The following is a 25274-nucleotide window of genomic DNA, read 5'->3' as shown; positions in this document are numbered from 1 at the left end:
TTTTGATAAGCTCCTTCCAAAAGACTTTTTTTACGATGCAAATTTCCCTTTAAAAAGGAAGAAGCCTGCACATAGGTGGGCAAAGGAAAAGGAGGGAAAATGCTGGGGTTAGAGGCAATCCAGTAGCCTTTTTTCTTTTCTCTCTCTCTCTCTCTCTCTCTCTCTCTCTCCCTCTCTGTCTCAGAAGATCATTCAGTGAGTAGAGGCAAATCAAATGTCAAGCAACTGTTTTCCACTCGTTTAATCAATTCTGTGAGCACAGAAAATAGTCACTAAATTTCAAACCGAAATGGTGCAGTGGTGTCAAAAGGGGAAGGTGAGGGAGATGAGTGGGATAACAGAGACTTCACTTGGAAAAACGTATCTCTTCATCAGCATACGTGATCTCAGTGGTTAGGCACGTGGGATTAATGCACAGCTGGCAGCCAAGTGAATACTATGACTGACTGAGGCAACTCAGTACACGAATAGAAACCAACATAAACATAAAAATCAGTGCAGATATTATGCTGATTCATGTGGGGGTTTTGGATGCTACTTGTTTGTAAATGGAGAGAAGCGGTGCTCAAAAACAAAAGCTGGTATGCAAATACTAAAAACAAAGACTAACTTTCATATTCAATTTCAGCTGCACTCTGAGGACTGTTTAGACCAGAATCTGAAAGAACAGCAAACATGTGAAAATGTTTCACAAAGTCAGCGAAACAGAAAATGGTTACGGAAGACTGACAGATGATTGGAGACAATGAAGAACATTTAAAAAATTTTTGTTTGTTTTCAAATATGGGACGCAAGAATGGCCTGGACACGCCAGACTACAACACAGAAAAATGTAGAACTTCTCATTTAGTACCAACCTTCTATGACACCTTTTGCATGCTAAAAATTCCCTAACCATTAATCTTACCTGCAAAAAATAGTAAATAGCAAGTATCTAGGGTTTTTTCATTCAAAGTTTATAGTTTCATCCAGAATCAGAACTAATCCAAAGGAACAAAATATAAAATAAAGATAAATAATTATGACATGTCCTGATGTCACTGTTAAATGTAGTATTGCATATTATATTCAAATGCCAACACATGTACACTGAAAAAAAAAAAAAACTGTGTTGAATTTACTCATTTTTATTTTGACAAGTGGCTGCACACAATAGAATCATCTGGATTCAGATTTTTTAAGTAGTTCTTTAAATAAAAATCTATCTGGATCTGGGTGATTTTATTTCATGCACAACTTGAAGTCAAAACGTTTTGCCTCTTACAGTATTTGTAGTTTTCACACACCCATTGTGCAGGGGAATATGTAAAAACACATCACGTCTTTGAAAGCAAGGCAGGATTTTCCATGGAAATCCATCGGATAACCTTCAATGTAGATGAGAAGCAGTTAATTTGTTTACTGCATCACAGTTACACTGTAAAACCCACTTGCACTGACTAATACAGTGTGACACTTTTTGCACAGATGCACCGCAATGACGAAACTATCTACAGTATGGTGCAGCAATATACTGTATGTTGCAATATATATACAAATATATTGCAACATCAACAATAAAAGCACAGAATGAACACCGAATGAACAGTTAATGGGCAACAAAAGAGAAGCGAAAAAAACGCGTCTTGTCTAATCAGCCAAACTACTTTACTGCTCTCCCAAGTTATTCACAAGCGAACGTGCGTTTCATGAACTTTTCATGCTTGTCATACTGGATATTTTAATACACAACTGCACCAACAACTACACTGTCTCACTTTAAAACAGAATAAAGTAGGATTCTGTAGTGACTTACTCCGCTGCTGGGCAAACAAGTCTGGATTGACTGCTGAACTCATGTACGTAAAGGGGTGAATGAGGCAATAATTGCACGACACAACAAATCAATAATGAAATAATTTTTTGTAATGCATATATACACGCACGCACATTTATGGGAAGTCATTTTCTTTGTTTTAGAAAAAGGAATAATAATACGAGGAATTCTTGCAATTCAAATGTGACGTTCATGTTTTGAGCATAATGGCTTTGTAGTTTTGGTGTAGTAATTCTAACTAAATACTGTTGCTAACGGTGGAGAAAACTACAAAACGTGAAACATAGTTTTCTAGTGAAAAGACAAAGGACAGAATCCCAAAGATAGTTAACTGAAGTGAAACACAATTTCCAATACGAGTACATTGGACTGCAAATTAGGGATACGTGTCGCGAAAAAAGACCGCACACGGATGAAAGAGAGAAAATATGGCAAAAAGGTTGGGATGGAGGGTAAATAACAAGTCAGCGCTCCAAGCAAAACACAACATGATTGGACATTGAATGTAGGTATTCACTGAGTTGTGCTGCTTATTACTTTTGCCCCATTTGCCAATTAAACCCCTCGAACCAGGGAAGATAACGAAAAAAATCGAGCCACTCTCCGCCTTCAGGAATATTGCGATGTCAATGTGAGGCTATCAAATGACCAAAGGCACGCACGCACACACACACATGCACACGCGCACACGCACACTCTTTCCAATACATGAATGAAGCATTGCATATGGTGGGAAAATAAAATGAAATATCATTTTAGTACTGCAGCAGCGCCACGGGTCACTGTGTCCCAATTGCCAATACAGCGTTTGCTCAACTGAATGGAATCGGGCCAAGCATAAGAGCACCGGGAGCGAGCTCATTTCAACAATGGCAGCTTTTAGCTGATCGTGATGTTCACAAATGCTCACCGGCCCACTTAATTGGTCCAAAGCATTCATTTAAATTTAATTCCCGGGGTGCAGACATATCAACGGGGACCAATTTTGTCCAACTACAGTGAAGATGTGAGAGAAATATCTGAATGTATTCGTCAATTTTCTTTCTACATATTCATCAAGAGAATGGCCCAAGCAAGTGACCATAACGATAACCATAATGCAGCCCCTCATTGGAAACAGGCTATGAATGCTGATCAAAATAAATATGAAGGCGAGTCTATTGAACTCCATGTTTTGGGGGTTAGTACTATTTTCTTCACTCTCTTTTTATCGACAACGCCGAGTCCCTAACACTCACACAATGCACACAAGGTGGTATGCATTGCATCTATGTGACCCCAAGGACAGTGGGGAGAGCAGCTGCAGTTTGAAACGTGAATCTTTTGATGGAGAGGATTGGCCATGAAGGAAAAAAGGGAATCAGAAAAGCAGAAGCAGAGAGAGGGAGTGCATGGAGTGTCTATTTAACTCCTGTAAACATCTCTTGACTTGGCTGTCTGCAAGAGAAAAATGTATTTCAAATTCAAGTACAAGTCTCTCAAAATGTCTTCTGCCAAATGAGCTGCCGGAAGAGAGAGAACAGAAGTGTTTCGTGGAGGCTACTAGGCATCAGCAAAGTAAAAGGAAGATGAATGATACAACACAAAGTCTTAAATATATCCCACAAGACTTAGCTAAAGGTAACTCTAAAGATTGGGCTTGATTTGTTTATTTATTTAGAGTGCTCAACATAAACGAGTACACCACCTTTGAAAAGAAAGTAAGCTTTTCATCCATTTTTCAGAGCGAAAAACTTTCAGAAGTTAGATCATGATTAGACTGACGTGTAATTGACCTATTGTGAACTTTTTAAATTTAGATGAGCAGACGTTGTACTTCTGTACTCATTTTGCAAGATTGAAAGATTAAACAAACAAACAAAAAAAAACGTTTTATAAATGCACATTGACATTTGTATTATAGTTTTATAGACCATACTGACATTTATTTTCAATGTAGTAGAACTGAAATGTTGCCTGTTTTGTTCAAACATTGTCACAAAGTTCTTTTTAGTTAATGACTACATGTTTACTTAAATGTTGATCGGGGAATAATCGAAATAAATACAATGAGAGGCCTAGGCAATCAAATAACATTCAATACAAAAGCTGTATCAAACAAAACTTAATTTATTTAAAAATACTGGAAATAATGATGCTCAGTTTTGAGCTGTGAGCAGTCCCTGTACCTGGTGTTTGGAAGTTGATTCGTCTCATTTCCACAGGGTCGGTAGGATGGTGAGGTGTGATGTCGGCGTTGTTCAGCAGACATTTTGTGCGTGGCTCTGACTCCTTTCTCTTGCGACTGGATTGTAAGAAAAAACAGGGGGAGGGGAGAAGCAAGTAATGTCCAACAGGGAATCGAAAGCTCTGCATTGCCAAAAAAGATATATATACTGTATATATATTTCCAAGTCCACTAATGAGCTTTGAAAAGAGCTACAAGAGAGCTTGAAAGCTTGAGGGAAAGCAAATCAGGAGCTGAGAATCAAAATATGTGCATATACTGCATGTGTGTGTAAAATCTTCTTCAGCTACATTAATTAATGGTATCTTCTCTGCTGAGGCAGTCAATATTGCCTTTCCACTGTCAAACGTGTTAGAATTCAGTCCAGCCTTACCTGTCAGGTTTGCTGTTTCCAGAGAAAGCAATAGGAGTCAAATAAATATATAGAGATGGTGAAAACACACAAGGAAAAGAGGGAGGGGAGAGCCAACAAGAGAGATGAATCAATGGAAAGCAGTTTGAGATTCACAAGGGTCGCTGCTGGGCCCGCAAAAATTCAATGATAAAGCTCATTAGCATTTGCAAGAGGTTGTGTGTGATCGCACGTGTGCGTGTGTGTGTGTGTGTGTGTGTGTGTGATCAGAGAGCAGCGACAGACGGAGGACGGTAAAGTTAAGGCCAAGGGCAGAGACGGGAAGCACTATTCACCAGGGAGCGATTGGAAGAGCGAAGGAGACGAGAGTGAGGGAGAGAGAAAGAGACGAGAGAAAAAAGACAGAGATTCAAGGAGAGATGTTACTCTCCCTAACCACCAAGGTGGACGTAAGGCAAGGTCAGACAGGGATCATCTGACAGTCGTAGTAGTATCTAGTCAGACTGTTCATAGCAGCCCTCTTAAGTAAATGCAGGGTTCTGCCCTCACTTTTCACAATTCACTTTTAGATCTCTCACACACTAAAGGCTATGGTGTCGGAATTTCTGTTGTTGAACCCGCAGCTAAGTGAGAGCATGTAGACCCTCCGTGGACGAAAGTCTTTGGATACATCTCACACATCTCGGATACAAGACGTGATCACAATCCTGGAGACACAGTAGTTTGGGAATAATTTCAAACGCCTTTGTATTGAACTACATCAGAGTCCCTTGTGTCCCTTCATATTCTGTTTTCACTACCACTTCCTGTTATTGCAAAAGTGTATAGTTTTGGCCACATAGAAGTGATTGGGGAAAATTATGCTTCAAGACGGTTCACAAACCAGTTTAATTTTTTTTACGCCTCTCGATGCCACTGTTCATTTAAAAAAAGGGGTTTAAGAAATGTGACTGTGTGCTTATTGTACTATGTGGAACAGATATTGCCATTTAGAAGAGTTAAAAAATACAAAAACTGCTTCATGAACCATCTTGAAGCTTCATTTTCCCATCACTACCATATAGTATAACAACATTCCAATAAGGAATTAAAGTAGTTCCAGTAATCTAAATCAGGGGTGCCCATTAGGTAGATCCTGATCTACCGGTAGATCTAAGACAGGTCCCAAATAGATCCGAGGAGTGTCGAGAAGAAAAAAAACAAACAACCATTTGTGTGTCTTTGTACATGTTAGTAATATATTTTTTGTGTTAATATACACTGCACACTAATCAGTCTCATTTTCACAAAAAAAAAATAAATAAAATAAAATAAAATAAAGCAGGTAAATCTTAAATTTGTGTGTGTGTGTGTGCATGCGCGCGCGGGTAAGGGTAGATCCCGTGAGGTTAGTTGATCAAAAAGTAGATCTTCGATCCAAAAAGTTTGGGCACCCCTGATCTAAATTAATCAATGAATTTGAAGTTGTTTGAAATAATTTTTGTAACCCTACAAGTTCTTAACTCTTGTAACTCAGTTTTGGAATATTTTGTTTCAGGCATGTTTGCAATATAACCTTTGACATCTCAAAGAATCTCATACTCTCTCCTTTCTCTGACCCCTCACTTCTCAGGATTCTAACAAGACATACTTTTTATATTTGCAAGCAACCATGCTGCCAGGCTTGGGATAGCATGCATACATTCATATACAATGACATCCTTTTTCAACATTCATCATTTATATCCCATTAGTAGTTTCTCCAATAACAAAGCAAATAAGTGGTTCAACATCAAATGACGAAAAGATATTCATTGTGCTTTGCTGAAGGCGAACCCACCAACACCGAAGTTCTTAAAATGTTCACTTAGATATACTTGTGAATCACTGAAGAGGTGATAGTAACAGTGATGCTGTTGTAGAACAAATTGTATATTGTCCGTGACATGTTTTGTTAATTTGAGGTTGAACGTTGCTGTTTTTTTTTTTTTAAATGAGAACATTCACTGAAAAACCAAAAATAAAATGGCCACTCACTTTTTATACAGGAGGATTGCGATGACAATGCAGATGATGAAGACCACAGCCAGCACTGGGCCCACCACCCAAATTAGCCCATCACCGCCAGTCTCTATTGGCTGCGGGTCGTCCACTTGTTCAGGAGTTAACACTGTGTCAGTGTAAGGACTAGTTGCAAACATTTTCTGAACAGAAATAAACAAAAACATAATTGTTAATATTTTCATTATTATTGTTCATATCATTATAATTCACACCATTATTTTTAGTTGAAAAAACAGTTTAAAAAGGTTCAGTAAAAAGAACCTTAAATCCATGCCAATTGCTGAAAAGCCTGTGGAAACATGACCAAAACGCACAAAAAAAGACGAGTGCTGAAAGTGTTTCAAGGAGAAAACTCACCCCGGCAGTAGCGTTAAGCTCTGCCATGAGGAAGAAGACATACTCCTGCCCAGGTTCAAGACCCTTATTCTCACAGCTGCTCTGCCGATGGTCCGTGCCCACGGTAAAGCTGGAGGGAAGCTGCCGGAAGCAGGCAGTGATGTAGGGCTTCCACTGGTCCAACTGGCCCAGCTGACGACGGGAACGGCGCTTGGGGGTCACCTCCCGCAACAACTGATTGATGCAAAGGGTTTGCGGGGTTTTTTTTTTCTTCGTGTTTTACATGTTTGCATTCAGAGCTAATATGTATTGATACATATAAGGTAATATATTTACTACCTTCCATGTTATTTGGAATAGATACTAATGAAATCAGAAGGCAATAGATCTTGAAAATTTGTGAAAAGTATTCAGGCTTTATGGAGGAAGGACGAAAATAATGTCAGGTAAAAACAGAATGGGTATGAAATCTCACACCCAGTATGCTTGGTTGCTGTTGATCTAGAATGCCAGGTGACATTGAGCTATGGTAAGCAAACAAGATTACCGTAATTCTCTCTTCTTCATACTTCAGAGAAAACATTAGCATGGCTGAGATGTTTATCCAATGTGTCCACAAAATAAACTGCTCAAAAAAATAAAGGGAACACTTAGTGTCATATTGAGCTGTTTAAGTGTTGGCTTTATTTTTTTGTGCGGTTTATTTTTCAACAACTCATGCAAATACTGCTGCTGATGGTCACACTTTGGTTATTTCCATTGAATCTTCCAAAGTAAACATAGACTCAGATATTATTCATTATTTTTTGCTAATGATCTGGTCTTAAAATAGAAACTGCTACAGAACTACAGTTAATCATAGCAATTACTCTGATGAACGTTGTTTGGCAGTAACTCAACATGGACACTGTTCATTCTGCCTCGACCCTTTTCTAAACCCTACCTCTTCCATGTCCATCTCATCAGGAGTCTTTAGATTTTTCACAGTCCCCGTGGTTCTCTTCAGTGGCACCACAACCACATAGAAATTCCTTTAAAAAATACAGTAACACAACATTATGAAAAAAACAAACAACATGCCTTTCTTTTAAAGTATGATTTTTTGCATATAAATGGAAATCTTTCAGACCAAAAGCATTATAGTCCAGTCACTTCAAGAGATAGTCTTAGCATTTTCCATCATATGTAAACTATCTTGAAAGTCAACAAGGTCTGAGTCCAAGCTAAGTCCAAGTACAGATGAGGTCAAGAGTAAACCGTAAGTCAGAAAAATAGTATTTTCACGACTTCTTGGTATGCTTAGCACTCTTCTTAGACAGCATGGAACCCTTTGTTTAATTAACATATCCAGATTAACAATCAAAACCATTTCAAGAACAATTTTTGCTTTATTAATGTTGGCTGACCAAGGGGGAGAGACAAAGAGGATCTTGGACACTGGGGAGCAGCAAACTGTACCAAGATGTGAGAGGCGACAAAATCGCGCCAAACTCAAAGCTAATGAATAAACATGAAACTGCCGCTGCAGCAAGGTTTGCTGTGCCTGATTTCCACCTAGATTCTGTGAAAACATCATAAAATAATGCACAATAATTGTTTGGTTCATCATATGCAGGTCAGTGTTGCTTTTGTTTTTAAGGTGTTGTGATTTGATTCGTCTGCATGAAGCATTTCTGTGCTGACACGTGTTTCTTTAAAAAAAAAGAAAAAACTATTCTGAACAATGGCAATGGTGTGATGGGCATAAATTAGAGTTCACTCAGACATTCTGTAAAATTTGACAGTGCTGCATTTTGCCACAAAAACGCCGGCCCATTCGAAGATTTGCATTTTATTGTTTGTTTGAGGTTTAAACTGTAAATTTTACCTCACAAACTGTGATGCAAAAACACTTATTTTGAGACTTGTTAAACGGTATTAAACGGTATTTTTCGTTATTATCATACATTTGCTCCTTTGTTGGGAAATATAACAGTAATCTAGCGCCTTACGTTGAGCGATGTGTTCGCTATTTTGCCAGGTTTATCAAAACAACTCAATTTTCAAGGCTTGATCATTTATACTCACTTGACATTCTTGCCATCGACCGGTGCGAAGGACATGGTGAGAATGTTATCAGGCTCCGCATAGATGTCCAGCTTCGGTTTCTTGACCAGAATAAGGGGTGCTGTCCTGGCCACAACACGGTGTTTGGGCCCACCATCCATGCTTTCTTGACAGGTTACTCTGAACTCATAGGTGGTATTGTGCCTCAGTCCAGTAATTAAGACCCTTAGCTTCCTGGCATCAATGTCCATCTTCTGACGATTGTATTCAATCTATAATCCAAACACATAATTCAGAATTTGACGCTTTTTGGGGACAGTTTGTGGAAGACTATTTCTGGAAAGTCACTTGACTTCATCAAACTTACCGTGCATTTGTATGCGGACCTGCTTTCGGAAAACCTCCATGCCAGGACCACTGTTGTTTTGGTAGCCCACTTGATGGTAAAATTCTTCGGAACGTCTGTTGGGTTGGTAAACGGAAAAAAAAATGAGTATAATCAGTGGATTGAACATCTGGCCAGAGCAAGTGAAAACCTCTGGTTAGAGCAATAAGAGAAAATAGTGGTTCTCCTGCAACGTTCCCCTGGTTTGGAGAGTGAGATTCGGTGAGCTGTCACAGGCTGTGAGAAGGGCAATACCATTGGTTAAAACACAGAGCACGGAAGACTCATGGAAGACAAACCCATGGAGCACAAAGGTGCGCCCACTGGCTAGCTATCATCTGTAGTGCCAACCTTTTCATCTAACTCTAATGTTGATGGTGAACAACTGTCAAGAGAGGTCCCAATCCTAAGTATTCCTATACCTCCACTGATTTGCGGTTGGCACTACTGACATGCTGCCAAGTGAACATCGAGACAGACTAAAAACACAGCATGCCTTTGCAGTGAAATTGGGGGATATCATGCCACAAGCTGCCCCGTTAAGAGAAGGGGAAAGTGGGTAGAAGAATTACAGAGGAAAACAAAAACAAAGAGGGTTTAAAAGGGTCCAATATCTTAAAACAACCTTCAAAGCAAAACAAGGAACCAATACCAGTTTTCTGTCCTTATTAAAAGGTCCAAAAACTCATTGTGACTGGGTTTGCCTTAAAGCCATACCTTCATTCAAAACTGGTGGTGTGAGATGCAATTAGTGTGGGTGCGCCTGCAAAAACGATTTGAGGAGTGTCTGACCTTACAACACTTACCTTGGATTTTTGGCTGCTCCCCCTTCTTTCTCAAGGACTGACTATGACTTACTGACTCTGGTTTTACCTTGGTTGAGTTAGTGAAGTGAGTATCCGACAGCAAACATTTGAATATCTCGATTAGATTTCTTGAGGAAGAGTGCAGGTGATAGAAAGGGGTGTGGTAGTTTTTTGTGTTCTTGCAAAAACTCCCAACCGCCTGGTAACTGGGTTGGGAGAGAAACAGGCAAGCCCTACCTGTTGGATCATAGCCCACAGTCCGATACTGGATAGGTGGGCTGTAGGGCCCAGGACCTACAATGGTGTGTGCACGAATTTTCACATCGTATGCCGAGTTTGGTTTGAGGCTGTTGAGCACGTAGCTGGACAGGTTGGGGGGCAAGTTGAGCTCCCGCGGTGCTCCTCCGGAACCAGCTTCCTTATAGGCCAAAGTGTACTCTGTGATTACACCGTTCCTCTCTGCCAGCACTGGTGGCAACCAGGACAGGTGCACTGAGCAACATGTCACGTTGGAACCTTCATTCATTTGGGGATATCCCTCTGGTGTGTCCTCTGGTACACCGAGTTCGACACCAGCTTCCTCCCCAAAGCCCCCTCTGCTTTTGGCAGAGAGTTTAAATAAGTACGTGGCCCCCCGGTGAATGTTTCCCAAGGAATACTGCCGTTGTTGGGGAGAAAACTCTAGTGTGGCCAAAGGTGAAACATCTTTGCGACCAAACTGGAGCCTGTAACCTTGCAGGTCCATGCCATTTTTCAGGTCTGGTGGGTCCCAACGTACAAGAGCAGATGTTTCTGACTCCTGCATCACTGACAAAAGGGGTGGACCAAGCACTGTGGAGAAAAATAAACACAACAAAGCATAATTTACATTGACCATCATATGAATAAGCTGACTTGAGGCTTCACTATCTAAATATTGCCTTGCCCACAAATCACGTCCCACACCAAATACTAACAAAATAAAATTGTAGACAATCATAATACTCCATTACAACAGGATTTAGTTTAATTCTTAAAGTTTAATTTACCGCGGCAAGTATGTGCATGAAAGCTGATACAGCTGTGGCCCAGCAAAACTAGTACCTTTTATGTTCATTAAAAATGTTACAATCATTACCACCAGAGGTTTGGCTGTCCTATCAAGTATGCATATAAAAGTAAAGCTGTTTGCTTCTTTCCTACTGCGTCAGTTGCGTCCTCAAGTGACCCGTTCCGCACAGTGGCAATGATCATTAATAACTGGTGGAAGGAACAATCACATTATATGGCACATTTATTTTGCATGCCTGGGCAATTGCTCAAACACAAGCAAGCGTAGCAAGCTCACAAAAGAGCACTAACATGATACAAACAATCCAGACTTCAGGTGTCAAGCGGAATAGACACGTGCACCAAATGCATCCAGTTTTGGACCTCTCATGAATGATATACTGCAAACTGCACCCTAGCAGCGGTACTATTTTCAAGGTTTGTCAGGATACATGCCTCTAACTCCCAAGCTGCCATTAAATGTTCTTGAGAGGTTGGTGTGGTTGTGCACCGATTCTCTGTAACAAGATTCTAACTTCACACAATTAAACACTCCCTCCAATTTCAAAAACACAACAAAAATGGCTTGCAGTCACCCAAGCAGTCTCAATCTTTTGTCACTTTGGAATCCAAAGATGTACTGGTGAAAAAGATACAGCAGTTTGTAACTCAATACAGGAATCCAAGCAGGAATTAAAATTTAACTAATTCAGGACAGCACTCTCTGGTGCGTATGCAGGCAATATTGTATCTTTTCTAACATATTATCTTAGAAATATGGATAAATTCACCTTTCTTATTTTGGTTAACGGGTAATGTCACTGGTCCATCATGATAGGGTTACACAATTACTCAGGAATATAGTAATTTGGGGAAACAATCGGCACTTTCCGCCTGCATAGAAGTTGCTGCTTACGGTATCAATTCAAATGTAATCATTCATAGTACTCAGAGCACCAGCCTCTTTCCATTTAATCATTTCCGTTTGCGAATGGTCTACATTCTGCTGTACCAAGATGATGATTTCCGATGGTGATCTTTGCCACTAATGGGAGTTGAGAGGGTGGAAGGTCTTGGGTGAGAGAAATGCCTTTAATATGATCTTTCCTCATGCTAAATCCCAGCTTGATGCCATTAAAACCCAACCATGAAGATGGTCACCTCATCAACAAAATTACACCAGATATCATTCCGAATGTGTATGCGTGTATTTAAATTTTCATTCTTCACACCTCAGTCAATCAGGTCATGATAATCCACATATTTGGTTGAGGCAATTGGACCGAGGGGCGTGACGCTCCGTCAAGGGGCGTCAAGGAAAGATCGATGTGCTTACTGTCTCTAAAACTTTTGGTAGCGGACAGCATGAAGCCAAATAAATTAAGGTGTCACTTAAAGACATTACATCCCAATCACGCTGATCAGCAGCTTGAGTTTTTTTCAGCGAAAACGTGCCAAATATTGCCAACAATCATGCCGCTTTGTGACTGCTACTTCATTCATTCATTCATTCATTCATTCATTCATTCATTCATTCATTCATTCATCTTCCAAGCCGCTTAATCCTCACTAGGGTCGCGGGGGGTGCTGGAGCCTATCCCAGCCGTCTTCGGGCAGTAGGCGGGGGACACCCTGGATCAGTTGCCAGCCAATCGCAGGGCACACAGAGACGAACAACCATCCGCGCTCACACTGACACCTAGGGACAATTTGGAGTGTTCAATCAGCCTGCCACGCATGTTTTTGGAATGTGGGAGGAAACCGGAGCACCCGGAGAAAACCCACGCAGGCCCGGGGAGAACATGCAAACTCCACACAGGGAGGCCGGAGCTGGAATCGAACCCAGTACCTCTGCACTGTGAAGCCGACGTGCTAACCACTGGACTACCGGGCCGCCTACTGCTACTTCAGTAAACCAAAATACAGTACAGTTCCCGGCTACACATTGAGCAGGAGCAGAGAGTTGTTGTGTCCTGCTTCAAACCTCGCTTCGAAAAGCTGGAGGGTTTCCCATGTTTTTAATTTCAACTTCATTTTCATTTTTAAAAATTATTAAAGTAAATAGTCTTTTAATGGACCGCAATAACTATGGTGAGTTACCTCAGGGTGAACATTGATATTCTAAAATTTGCTGCATGTTTTAATGAACATATCGAGTGTCATACGGTTTTGATGTTGTGTGATTGTGTTTAGCTTTATGTGCGATGGGATGAATAAAGATGAATGATGAAGGTGACATAGGACAAAGAGCAATCTGCCCCGAAGACAAATCCTGCAGTTAGAAATAAACACCGGTATTTGCTTATGAGTGCGGTTGTGTGTATGTCAGTGTGTGTGTGTGTGTGTGTGTGTGTGTGTGTATGTGTGTGTGTGTGTATGTGTGTGAGAGAGAGAGAGATGTACATGAATAATTATTCTGGGGTTCTTAAGACCTTGATTGTCCCTTGGTGGTCATCGATCTACTTTCTCTACCGCTGTCACCAGCTCTCCGTAATGCCAAACTCGTCCCAATAATCATCTAGAATCCAACACACCTCCCTCCACTCCTCTGCATCCAATTCAGGTTCTCTTCTCTGGCTCAATCCTTTTTCGTGGGCTTCCTGGCACGTTTCCCATCAGGCCACAGTATTAACAGCCTGCTGCTGACACCCACTCAGCCTGATTGAGAAAGTAGGGATCATATTTCCCTCCCACTTTCGCCTCTTCTTGCGATCGCTAGATGAACAAACTCACATCAACTTAAATATATAGTGTAGACTCATTGCCATGCTCATCTGAATTGTACAACACAATGTTACGTTATAGTTGTTCGGCTGTACAGTATGAACAGCTCAAGCATCTCAACCATCCTTGCACCATGCAGGTATGGCTCATTTGGCCAGAGCTCCAATCCTAAAATACTAATACCAGTCAGGTTGCATTGCGCATGTGGACACATATACATCCATGGTGAAGGGTATTAGATATTTCTTACACTGAACCTCAAAAAAGGTCGAGACAAATCCATCAACCATGCTATCTTCAACTCCATTTGCTTTTAATGTTGTATTTCGCATGCAGAACAGCATATGGCCAGGGCTCGTGGATAAATTTAATTTGCAATGCAAGAAATGTCAAGGAGACGCAACTGGCACTGCATTACATATGGCATATTTCAAGCTGTTGAGCACAAGCCCTGAGATTTTCATGTACCATATTTTCTGAGACTATACGTCGCTGCGGAATATGATTTGTAATCATGGGATTCATTTCAATTGTTTGAAAACTCAGAGTGTTAAAAGGTGCATTTCGGTTATTCGGACTGCACCAAAATAACAACCAGTGCCCAGTGCATCAGGAAATACAAGGAAGAGACACAGTTCCAGCATGAGGGGCCAATTGCTTTGTAACATACAGCAGGACACAGACGGTGTTTTGCAACATTTCTCAGATAACAGTTGCATTCAAGAAAGGCAATGTATTTTTTTTCCAAGCTATATTCACAACTCTAAATCGGTTATTATTATGTAGTAATAACGGACAAAGCGGGACAGACCAATAGCATTGATTTGTGAAAAAATATGAATGTGGCCATAATTGGATATTGGGGGTTTCCACTACAATATACAAGGTGCACTTGCGTAATTCAACATCATTAGCATCTAGCGAGGCATTGAATTTTTACACACCTATATGGTATACATTGTTGCCAGGGTGCAGGGATGATGAGAGGGATGCAATCTCTCTGAATGCCTTAATTTAATTACACTGATGCTTTTAACCGGAGCAAAAATATCCAGGAAATGACCAAAGATACAACGAGTTAACCGGGGCTTGCATTTCAAGTCTGCTTCCTGCACTCCACATTGATGTGGTCACACCCTTTCCCATTCAAACTCACACTGACTGCATGCACCCCAAACCATCTGTTTACATGATGCAGCAACAGCATTGCGTCAAAAATTGGGAGATAGTCCGCCTTCAAGGTGCCACAATAGTTCTTTGTAAACTTATGACAGAGAGCCATCATGAAACCTCCCCAAAATGTTAAAATGAAGAACATTTTGTCTTGACTCACACAGACTGTTGGTGCTCAGTTAGAATGCTTTCTTGATATTTTTTTCTAATCCACGAGAGCCTGACTGCAACAAGTGGAAGACAAACCAGAAATCTGGTTCTGTAAATGTAAAGTCAATAATCAATTTAATGTACCGTATAATATTATATTATACATGTACAGAGATTTGTGTGCAGCAAGACATTGGACAGATTTTTTGGAAGCCTTACTGCAGCCCACATGCAGGAGTGTTCAGACCAGCATTCGGTATACAGGATGTCTAAACTAAATGAATTTGAATCATGAAATCCGATGTAGGAGTCAGATATAAAAACCAACAGCTTCAAAAACATGTTGATGGCCTACCAACTATACCGCACAGTGCAGAGGTGCAGGGTTCAATTTCGGCTCCAGCCTTCCTGTGTTGAGTTTGCATGCTCTTCCCGTGCCTGCGTGGGTTTTCTCTGGGTATGCCGGTTTCGTCCCAGAACCTCCATCCCCCAAAAAACATGCATGCCAGGCATATGGGACACTCTAAATGCTCCCTCGATGTGATTGTGAGAGCAGATGGCTGTTTGTCTATGTGTGCCCTGCAATCAGTTTGAGGTGCACCCCAACTACTGCAGCGGGGTGAGGCTCCAGCATGCCCCGTGACCCTTGTGAGGATAAGCAGATCAGAAAATGGATGGATAAAGGAGGGAGTTTTGAAATGTTGTATCTTGGTCTTATTATATCTATGGTACCACAAAAAAAACATGGCTTTTGTACAAGGGTGTGTAAACTCTTTACATCCGCTGCTTCCCATGATGCATTTTTAGAACTGATCCTATAGATGCCCAACTAAATGGTGTCTTGTTATTTTTTTCTCTTTTGGTATCTGTAATATTTGCATTAATTTATATATCCGCAAATGTATAATGAGAAATTACCCGAGTGCTAGCATATATTGGAACAAATAGTTTCAAAAAGGATGGATTAAATGACATGTATAGGTTAGACTTTGCTTGCCTGTTTTTAATTTTTGACTCCTCACATCAACAGAATTTCACACTTCAATTATGAAGTTAAAAAAAAGTGTTGTTTCCCTTTGATGGAGCGTTTACATGTTCAGACTGGCACGTATCAGTGAACGGTCTCTAACAGAAGGATAGAGAGTGACACTTCTCACACATGCCCCCACTCATAGTGTCATAACCTCTTGGCGCTTGCAACACATGAGAGCTGCCAGGAATTGTGGGTGGCACTTTTGTGTTTGTGCACGTATGTCACCCTAACATAGATTTAAAGGACACATGCGCTTTTTCACAATTTAACACTTAGATCTTCTCAAAACAAGCCTGTGCCATATTTTCCTCAAATACCACAAGGATCAAGTTTGATCAAACATCAAGACATACAAGACACACGTCTTATCTCTTTGCCGTGTTGATATCAACTCATTTCAGAGGCGGATCAGTCTCACACACTAGGCTACTCTTTAGGCTGACCTTTCATGTCATTGGTGGACAAATTTGGCATGGTGGCGGAATAATGTTAATTACTTGTTGTCAATTACTTGCTGTTATAAAACAGTGGAGGAGTAAGAGGGAGATAACGATTTACTTGTTTAATTTCAAACATCTTGTGCAGACAGGCGCTCCAAAGATGTGCACACAAACATTTAAGTACATTTACCGTAATATGTCACCCCAAAGGTCTAGGTTTAGTCATCAAGGACAACAATGATGCTCTCATGTGTGCTTGATGAAATAAGTTACATACTTTAAGCTTCTCTTCCGCTTCTCATCATTAGAGTCAAGGGTGACTTGAAGCATATCCCGGCCGGACCGGTTGCTAGCAGGCCCCACAAATCAACCTTTTGCTGCATGTACTGTAAGCTTTTTGAAATCGGGGAGGAAGCCAGTGTACCAGCAGAAAACCTACACATGCATATCAAACTCCACATCGGAAGGCAGGACCCCAACAGAGAAGATTACATGATGTAAACGCAGTACGCCAAGGCAACTCCAAACGCATGGTAGGAACAACCAAAAGGTAGCTGACAAAGCAGCCTCTACTTTTTGGTTGTAAGATTTTGTCGATGCGGCTCTAAAGTTGTTAAACCAAAGAAGTAAATTATAATAATAAAGTCGACTCAAACGAAACCGTTAACTGTCTTTTAAATGCCATGAACTCTATGAGGCCGAAAAAAATCTCCATCAAAATTGAGAACTTCAATAACATTTTTACCCATATGATTACAAATGAAACAAAATCAATAAACTCTGTGACAGACATTGTGGAATCAAGTTGTAGCTTCACTGACCTGCCCCTTTGGTCACCACTAGTTTGGGTTTGCTCCGTGCTCCATCGCCTTTGGTGGTGTATGCCGCCACTGTGATGGAGTAAGTGGTATCTGGCTTGAGCCCGCCAATCACCATTTCCTAAAATAGGATGCAGACATACGGGCAAAATATTATATTCAGTGGTTCACCTTTTCACTTAAGTTCGTACACCTCATATTGATTGATCGCCTACTGGTCTTTGCATTAAGTGTTACACATCCCGTGGGTATTTGAGGGACAATCCATTCAGAAAATACCTTCCAGTTTCCAATCTGGGAAAAGGATATTAGACGTGTAAATCGAAAGTACCGCATATCCCTTTAGATAGACGCTGGTCAATAATTTAACTTTGTCATAAATGCATTTCCACTACAGTAAATGGTAGCGCTTCAGTCTGAGATTTTAAAGTCAGCCATTGTGTTTCCTTTAGCTTTCTTGAAGGAAAGCCTTCTGATCAATTCTCATGAATCTTTCAAGAGAGTACCCTTGAATGAATGAGGAATGAGCTTTTTAACAGGGTGCCTGGCAGACAGATGGATGAGGTCAATAAAAGTAAATGAGCTATAAGCACTGTGTGGCAATTTAGATGGTGTATGCACAATGCAGAAAAAAAACAGGGTTTGTACGGAAATCAGGATCATTAAACGGATGCTTCCGCATTAAAAGGATCAATGCATGCATGTTGGGCAAAATTTACGGTTTCCAAATTCTGCCCAAAATAAAAGAGATAACACTCAAAGGAAGGGAACGCTATCGTTCTCAAGTATCACTAAAGAAACCAACACTCAAGCACAAGACACTATGTTTCAACAACACACAGCAAATATCACTTCAGGCACAATGGACAGTGGGTAGTACATCAGCTATTGACATTGAGTGTTTTTCCTTGGTTGAAAGACCAAGTATCCAGTTTTAAACCCTGACTTAGCATCCAAACATATGAAGGATTGAAGTAGTTTGTGAAATCATGCCAGACTGATGCAATAGCCACCGTTTATATTTTCCCAACTTCACAAAGCACTCAAGTGGAACTTTGTACTCACATATTCAGCTGTATCGTCCGTTTCCCACTAACAACCCCCCGCCAAAGAGGAGAGAATGGGAGAGATTGCAATGTTTTAGTTTTTTTTATAAAGGAGAGAGTGCAGAAAAGGAAGAAATAGGATTGTGAGAGATGGAAGCATTTTGGGTGCAGAAAGTAGGTCACTTGTTTGTTTTTTTGATACCACAAGGGAAAAAAAGCAGAGAAAAGGTCTGCCTGTAGGGCATAACAATGTTTAACAATGTTATTCTAGTGCAGGAAAATCCACAAGCACCGCAAGAAGCGTTCAAGCCTTTTGTCATCATAAAAGGTAATTGCAGCAAAAATGTCAAATTTTGTCTAGACTTTTTTTATAGGGTTGGTATTGGACTGTAACTTAAAATGTTCAAAGTAATTGTAGTTTTATTCAATGTGAAGGCTGAAGTGTAAAGTTAGAGCTATGTCTCATTTATGTACCAAAAAGGTCTTTATTTGTTCTCTAATCACATCCCGTTGTTTCCACTCATGCTTTCATTTGGCTGGCTGATTTCCCTGTACAGGTGTCACTTTGGTAGGCTTGAACTACTTAAAAAATAAAAATAAAAACATTCGCGCTGCCTTGGGCGAGTCATTTGAAGTGAATCGTCTTCATGCCAATTTTCCTTTTTCATCCAAAACTACAACAACAATCAGCAGTGTCTTTCTGTGCTTGCATTTGATTCAAGTGCACAATCATTTTACTGCAGATGTGGCCATGAACAAAGGGTCCAGAGATTCCTAATGAAAGCCATGAAGGAAATGTTGCAGAGAAAGATGAGCGAAGCTTTTGATTACAGTTTTTGTTATGGGAAGAGGGAGTTCAGAATATTGCAGTAATACGATGATATCCAAGCGGGAAGCGCACCCAGATGATTTGCCCAACTCCAGCAATATTTGCACGGTTGCTTTGCTGACCTAGATACAGTGTGTCGTGTGTGAAAAAATACGCCTTACTTGTCGCTCCTATTGAGTCAGTGAAAGTTTGTTGGTTGGACCATAATTGAAAAATAATTTCAAAGACACACCTTATGAAAGAATGCATAGTGCACAGCCACTTGGTATACTTAAGATGGTCTTACCTGGGCATCAGCCAGCATGACATCCTTGATGAGGGGCAGGCCCCTGGACTCTCCATTCTCCACACGAACATAGTGGACCTGATAGCCACGGATCTGACCGTGCTGCTTTCCTGGCATCACAGAACGCCACATCACCTTAAGTGCAGTGGAGTTTAAGACGTCCACCTCCACTCGCCTTGGAGGGCTGCCAGGAACTACAAGAAACAGTTAAAATACAACGTATAATGGAAACTGTTTTAAAAATAAAACAAAATATTGAACCATTGAAAACTGAATCGAATAAAGATGGTCAATATTTTCAGAAATATCCTTTGTCATCATTGTGTACAGTCGCTGTATAAATACCACGTCTGTCTTTTACAACATTGACAATAGGTTATTTTTATTTCTTGGCCATACTGCGGCTGTCATCCTCTGCAAACACCAATGCTTGTATGTGAAACCAATATAAGTGTGTCTAAACTTTCATCTATATCAGGGGTGTACAGAAGGCTCCAAGTGCTCTGGTAATAGAAGTGGAAAGGATTTTGGAGAAGCCAATTCCAGCCGTCTGTCTGATTCTCATGTGCTGCGATAGGCTCACATCGAGCCGTTTATCTTTGATAGTCGAGTTGTAGATTCTGTCATTTCGTCTCTGCTGACGGTACTTGTTTTACTCATTTCCTTTGCACACACTATTTTAGCTGAATCTGAACGAACTTCAAGTTTATTAAATTTGCTTATTTTATAATCGACATCATTTCACGTTTTGATGTGAACAGTCCTTCTGATGCCCAATGCAAGCCCAAAATGACCTGCATTCATTTGCCATGTCATTTGTCCTACCTTCATTTATTCTATTAAGTAGTCTTTAAATATTCAGTTTTTGATTATCATATATTATTTAACATTTGATTTTGTAGGTTATTTAGCAAAAATCACGTTCACACTCGAGAGATGAATTTGAGTGAAGCCAAACAATTTTGTAATTAATATTTGCAACATGTTCATGTCACAATAAGAGTGGATAACTCTGATAATTGAAAGCTGTTAAATGTATGTACATTTTTGAAACATGACCAAATGAATTGAAATATTACTGGACACATCAGATCTCTGTCGACGATAACTGCATAATCAAGGCGCTGTGGATTGAAGTGATAGAAGTTGAGGGCAGCAAGATTTAGCATTTTATTATAGGCCAGCTCCGGAAGCATTTGCTTCATAATCCGATTGACTGTGTGCAGCCCTCCTTTTGTTTTGTTGGATATTCTCTGGGTTCATCTGACTGCTACCATCCACTACTTTATGATCATGAATGCCGTCAATGATGACACGCACTGACCACAGATGATACCACGCCCCCCCCCCCCCCCCCCCCCAAAAAAAAACACTGCCTGCCCAACGATTCCATTACAGCGCACGACAGTCACCGGTCGCCTTCCCTCCTTCACATCTCCGCTTATGTCAGCCACCCTCCCCGGCGCCAAATATTCCCGGGCCACATTTTGTTCCCAGTTTGTCTCTGGTCATGCTCAAGGACACAAAAGTAAACATTTCTGATGAGAAAAGTAATTTCATTCCATTTACAATTTAAAGGTTACTGTTGCTACCGTAAACTTAGACAAATATGGCTTTGCTGGGGGAAATCAACCAAAAGGGCTGAACGGTCTCGGCTGAGCAATGGGATTCCGTTCAAAAAGGATGGGACGCATAGAGTTGGGAGAACCATTACACAATAAATGTGGTTAGTAATGTTTGGAACGTGGTAATTGTCAATGAATCACGCAAACAAAAGTGTGATTTTAAGTGATTTCTTTCCATGAGCTTTCTATTACACATGCACATTAGTTTCATTGACTCTAAGTCTGACTCTAGTCTGAATTATTGTTTGTCTATATGTGCCCTGCGATTGATCAGCGAACAGTCCAGGGTGATAGCCAGCTTGATAGGCTCCAGCACACCAGCAACTCTACTACCCTTAGTGAGGGTAAGCGTTATCAAAGATGGATGGATGTGCAATGTGATTGGATTACATTACGAGATGTAGGAATGGCAATTTGTTAAGCAAGCTATCATTTATTTTTCCACGATGATAATTTTTGTGAAAGCTCATTCAAACAAAGTGAATGTATGTTTACTACAAAACAGACATTTATGTACCGTCTTCATCGGTCCGGCAGATTAATGGTTCGCTTTCAGGGCCCGGCCCAACAACCGTGAAAGCAGACACAGTGATGCGATACGGAGTCCATTTATCCAACTGCTGCAGCAGCACCTGCTCTTCGGTGGCAGGCACGCTTGGCTCCTCCATTGATTCCACATCGCCGTTGATGCCCTCTGACTGTTCCACCACCTGGTAGCGCACCCTATACCCCGCCAGGAGACCATTCTGACTCTTCAGTGGCGGGGGGTGCCAACTTACCAGCAATGTGGTGGAGCTGGTGCTGCTACACTTAATGTCTTGAGGGGGGGCTGAGGGCTCTGGTGAGGCGGACAGGACAGAAAGGAAAGCAGAGGAGAAAGAAGAAGGGGGTAGAGGACCAGGAGGATGGGCAAAGAGGGAAGGAAGGTGGGGTGAAAAACAAAAAATACAAAAGATGGGAGAGATAAAGAAAATGAAAAAAAGGAAAATATGAAACTTGGGTCATAAAACAAGAAGAATAATTGAAACTAACAGAATTGAGGGAACAAACAAGGATGCAAAGTTTGGATTGAAACAAAATAAACAAAAAAATAATAATCAAGCAAATATGAACTTAAATGGACAGTGACAAAATCATATGCTGTAATAATGAATCAAGATGCTTTAACTCCCCTTCATGTAAATTTCCCCATTGTGGGACAAATAAAGGATATCTTATGTGTAAAAAGATCCCAAATTGCATTTGATCAGTTATTTAGTTTTCTGCACAAGATATTTGTTTACTGAGGATGTGCTTGATCTATGGGTGGCAATTACTTCTTTGTGCAAGCCAGGGATCTTGTTTTACCCGATATTTCCATGATAAATAACCCCCCCCCCCAGAAAAAAAGAATATTTTCCTTTTTCGAGTTTTTTTTTTATTTTAATTTGTCAACTTGCACATTACACTTGATACATTTTACTTGTAGCAAGCACTTAGAAAGCTTGTGCTTGGCCACGGAGCATTCCTTGCAGTGATAACATGTTTTTAAAATTTTGGGATTATATGCGGGAAAGGACAATTTCCCATCCCGAGTGGTTTGTATAACCATTCACTTCTATCACTATACTGAGCACTGTTCATTATTACGTTGAATGTAAAAATCACACAACTGCCAACACACAAAATAAATACCGGCAGAACTTAACTCATTCCACACATAAACACTCAAATGGAATAAATCATGAACGTAAGAGGGATACAGGGAGATGACCTTCGATTGTAACCCACGTCACTCAAAAACAAACAAACAAAAAAAAAAAAACAAGAGTTCATTCGAAATAGGAACTCAATGGAAATCATGGGACAAATAGAATACTCCACAACCAGACAAAAACAAAAAAAAGGGTGACGGGGAGAAATAATAACAACAAAAAGTGTCTGCATCATACGTACCTGGCTCCCACAAACACTACATTTTCACGACTTTCTTACCACCAGCCCTGGACTACAGCAAGTGCTTCCCTTCATTCAAGCCAGTTAGAGGGACACACATCCAAATGTTTTAGTCATGTACAGCATCTTCAATTTGGGGTGATGTGGACATCAATTTAGAACCCAATTAAGGAGCGCCAGAAGTTCCGCTTTTTGCTTTAGGCAGGGCTGCTTTAATACTCATGTGTTTTTGGGCTGGAGGGTCCACAAGACTGCGAGAGGGGAGGCTTGTCATGTTGAGGCGGGGGCAGGCACACAACACAAACACTCATTTGTCTATTGTTGAAATGAATCCCATTTCATAAAATGTGCCTATAAAACTTGGTGAAGCTGTTATGTTAGCTAACATGACCAGGGCAAAGGAGAAATAATTTGTACTGATTGTAACTTGTATGTACGCATTCAAGGTTAATGATACTGTATCTGACCATATTTTCACTTTTTGTAAGACAAGTCCATGAACGAATGCATGAAATAACAACCAGAGATTTGGGGCAATCAGAGAGCCTCGTGGTACATAACAAATAGGTCAAGACCTCGCAATCCTTTCTCTGTGTCCAATGGGCTTATTTCCTTTCGGTCTTACAGTATTTGGAGCCTTTCAGCTTATTTCCACCACTTTTGTTGCATTTGCAGAACTACCCACGTCAACAATGATTGCTCAGTCCTCAGTCTTTGTGATAAAGTAAAGAGGCTGTGAATGTGAGAGAGCGCACGCTATCGCTGTGCACAGACCAGTCGGATGATGGTTTAAGACTGGCTGTGGCAGAGCTTTAATAAAGTGCATTACCCATGAACAAGGCCAGCAGTAGGATTATGGATTCGAGAACTACACGAGAACCTCCGCTAATGCTTCACTTGAGGGTCTTTTGAAACTTCTCCAGAAGTTCCATGCCAAATAATTTGAGGTATCTGCATTCCTATTCTTCTCTTTGACTCTGACACAGGCGAACCAATCAAATCAAAGTAGCTAAATGCTGGGAATGTGTTGTACAATTTTAGAAGTGTAAAATTTAATCACCTGCTGTAATTTGTCATGTTCACACAACACAGACAGATTTGGAGGTCACGAATTGACTGCTAACAGCTTGCGTTTGTGTTATTGCGATTTCACCTTGGAACTGTAGATGCTGGTATCGTACGTTTCAAGTGGTTGTTAACTGTCCGAACGAGTCAAGAAGAAGAAAGCTCTTTTAGCAGTCAGTAAACTCAGGATGGTAAATTAATATCTTCCATTGAACTCTGACGGAGTTTGGAAAATCGATTCTGAACTTGGAATACAATCAAATTCAATTTCTCAGACTAAGTGATTCATGCAATCTTCATACAACCGGATTAACGCCTAACAAGATTTTATATCAGCCCAATTCAAATTTGAGTTGGCACACTCAGAATAGGGCTGAAACTGGCTTCATTTTCATCGTGTGTGTGGAGATGAACACTTCAGCTAAACTGGCCAACATTGGATGCGTCGCAAATAACCAAAGCATTTGTAATCAGCGAAAAAGCACATCTCACAGCCTGCATGGGAAATGTGTTCATATCAGCAATGTCAATGAGCAGGATGGTCACATTTGGGCATCATTATAAAATTAATCTTCCTTGATTCCAAATGTCCATGCTGCATTTAAAACAAATGCTCCAATAGATCTAAAAACATCTCGTAATTACAGTAAGTGGAAAGGCTAAACGGCTTGTTTGGCTAAATATGGAGGATTTAGAATCCACCGATTTAATTTGAGAGACAGAGCTCGACTGGCCACTGGCAGTTCCGAGGTATAATCTTAGCGCATGAAGCCTAACAATCCAAGAGGATGGGTCAGAGCTCATATAGCAAAGCATGAAATTAATTCTGCAGCTATGAAATGGGATTCCTATCTGTGACTTTGTGGCCCTGCAGTCCGCACCCACCTACTCCCAGGATCCAACTCATGCCCTATTACCATGTCTTAAAACTGGTGAAGAGCACGAGGGAGGCTGGGAGCCTGCCCGCATCTCAAATTGTGGACCCGATCCAGCCTCGTCTGAACAGTCTCACAACAAATATGCTCAGGATCTGGGCTGACGATGACACTGAACCCAAGAGGCCTTGCTGCTTCTGAATGAGGGCCACTTTTGTCAGTAATATTGGATCTA

The 25274-nt window shown here is 40.7% G+C and overlaps 1 protein-coding gene across 17 annotated transcripts in view; it reads right to left on the bottom strand.

Moving 5' to 3' along the window:
* The window catches only part of ptprsa (protein tyrosine phosphatase receptor type Sa), a 223294-nt gene that overhangs the window by 35435 nt on the left and 162585 nt on the right, over nucleotides 1-25274 (bottom strand). For 6 of the 17 annotated variants that reach the window (XM_052074413.1, XM_052074418.1, XM_052074419.1 and 3 more), the window contains 13 exons: nucleotides 21682-22002; nucleotides 19540-19733; nucleotides 18444-18470; nucleotides 17382-17499; nucleotides 10249-10842; nucleotides 9188-9282; nucleotides 8842-9092; nucleotides 7718-7805; nucleotides 6796-7008; nucleotides 6412-6578; nucleotides 4417-4428; nucleotides 3985-4100; nucleotides 611-658 (listed from right to left, as the gene is read on the bottom strand). In XM_052074413.1, the coding sequence (XP_051930373.1) occupies nucleotides 611-658; nucleotides 3985-4100; nucleotides 4417-4428; nucleotides 6412-6578; nucleotides 6796-7008; nucleotides 7718-7805; nucleotides 8842-9092; nucleotides 9188-9282; nucleotides 10249-10842; nucleotides 17382-17499; nucleotides 18444-18470; nucleotides 19540-19733; nucleotides 21682-22002 (2244 nt within the window). The remainder of the gene's footprint in view (nucleotides 1-610; nucleotides 659-3984; nucleotides 4101-4416; nucleotides 4429-6411; nucleotides 6579-6795; nucleotides 7009-7717; nucleotides 7806-8841; nucleotides 9093-9187; nucleotides 9283-10248; nucleotides 10843-17381; nucleotides 17500-18443; nucleotides 18471-19539; nucleotides 19734-21681; nucleotides 22003-25274) is intronic. The other 11 variants (XM_052074423.1, XM_052074424.1, XM_052074421.1 and 8 more) reach the window with 7 other exon arrangements.

Source organism: Hippocampus zosterae, chromosome 8 (genome assembly GCF_025434085.1).
Source record: "Hippocampus zosterae strain Florida chromosome 8, ASM2543408v3, whole genome shotgun sequence".
In the NCBI taxonomy this organism is placed as follows: domain Eukaryota; kingdom Metazoa; phylum Chordata; class Actinopteri; order Syngnathiformes; family Syngnathidae; genus Hippocampus; species Hippocampus zosterae.
The sequence above is the reverse complement of the archived record's forward strand: the minus strand, read 5'-3'. Positions and strand labels throughout refer to the sequence as shown.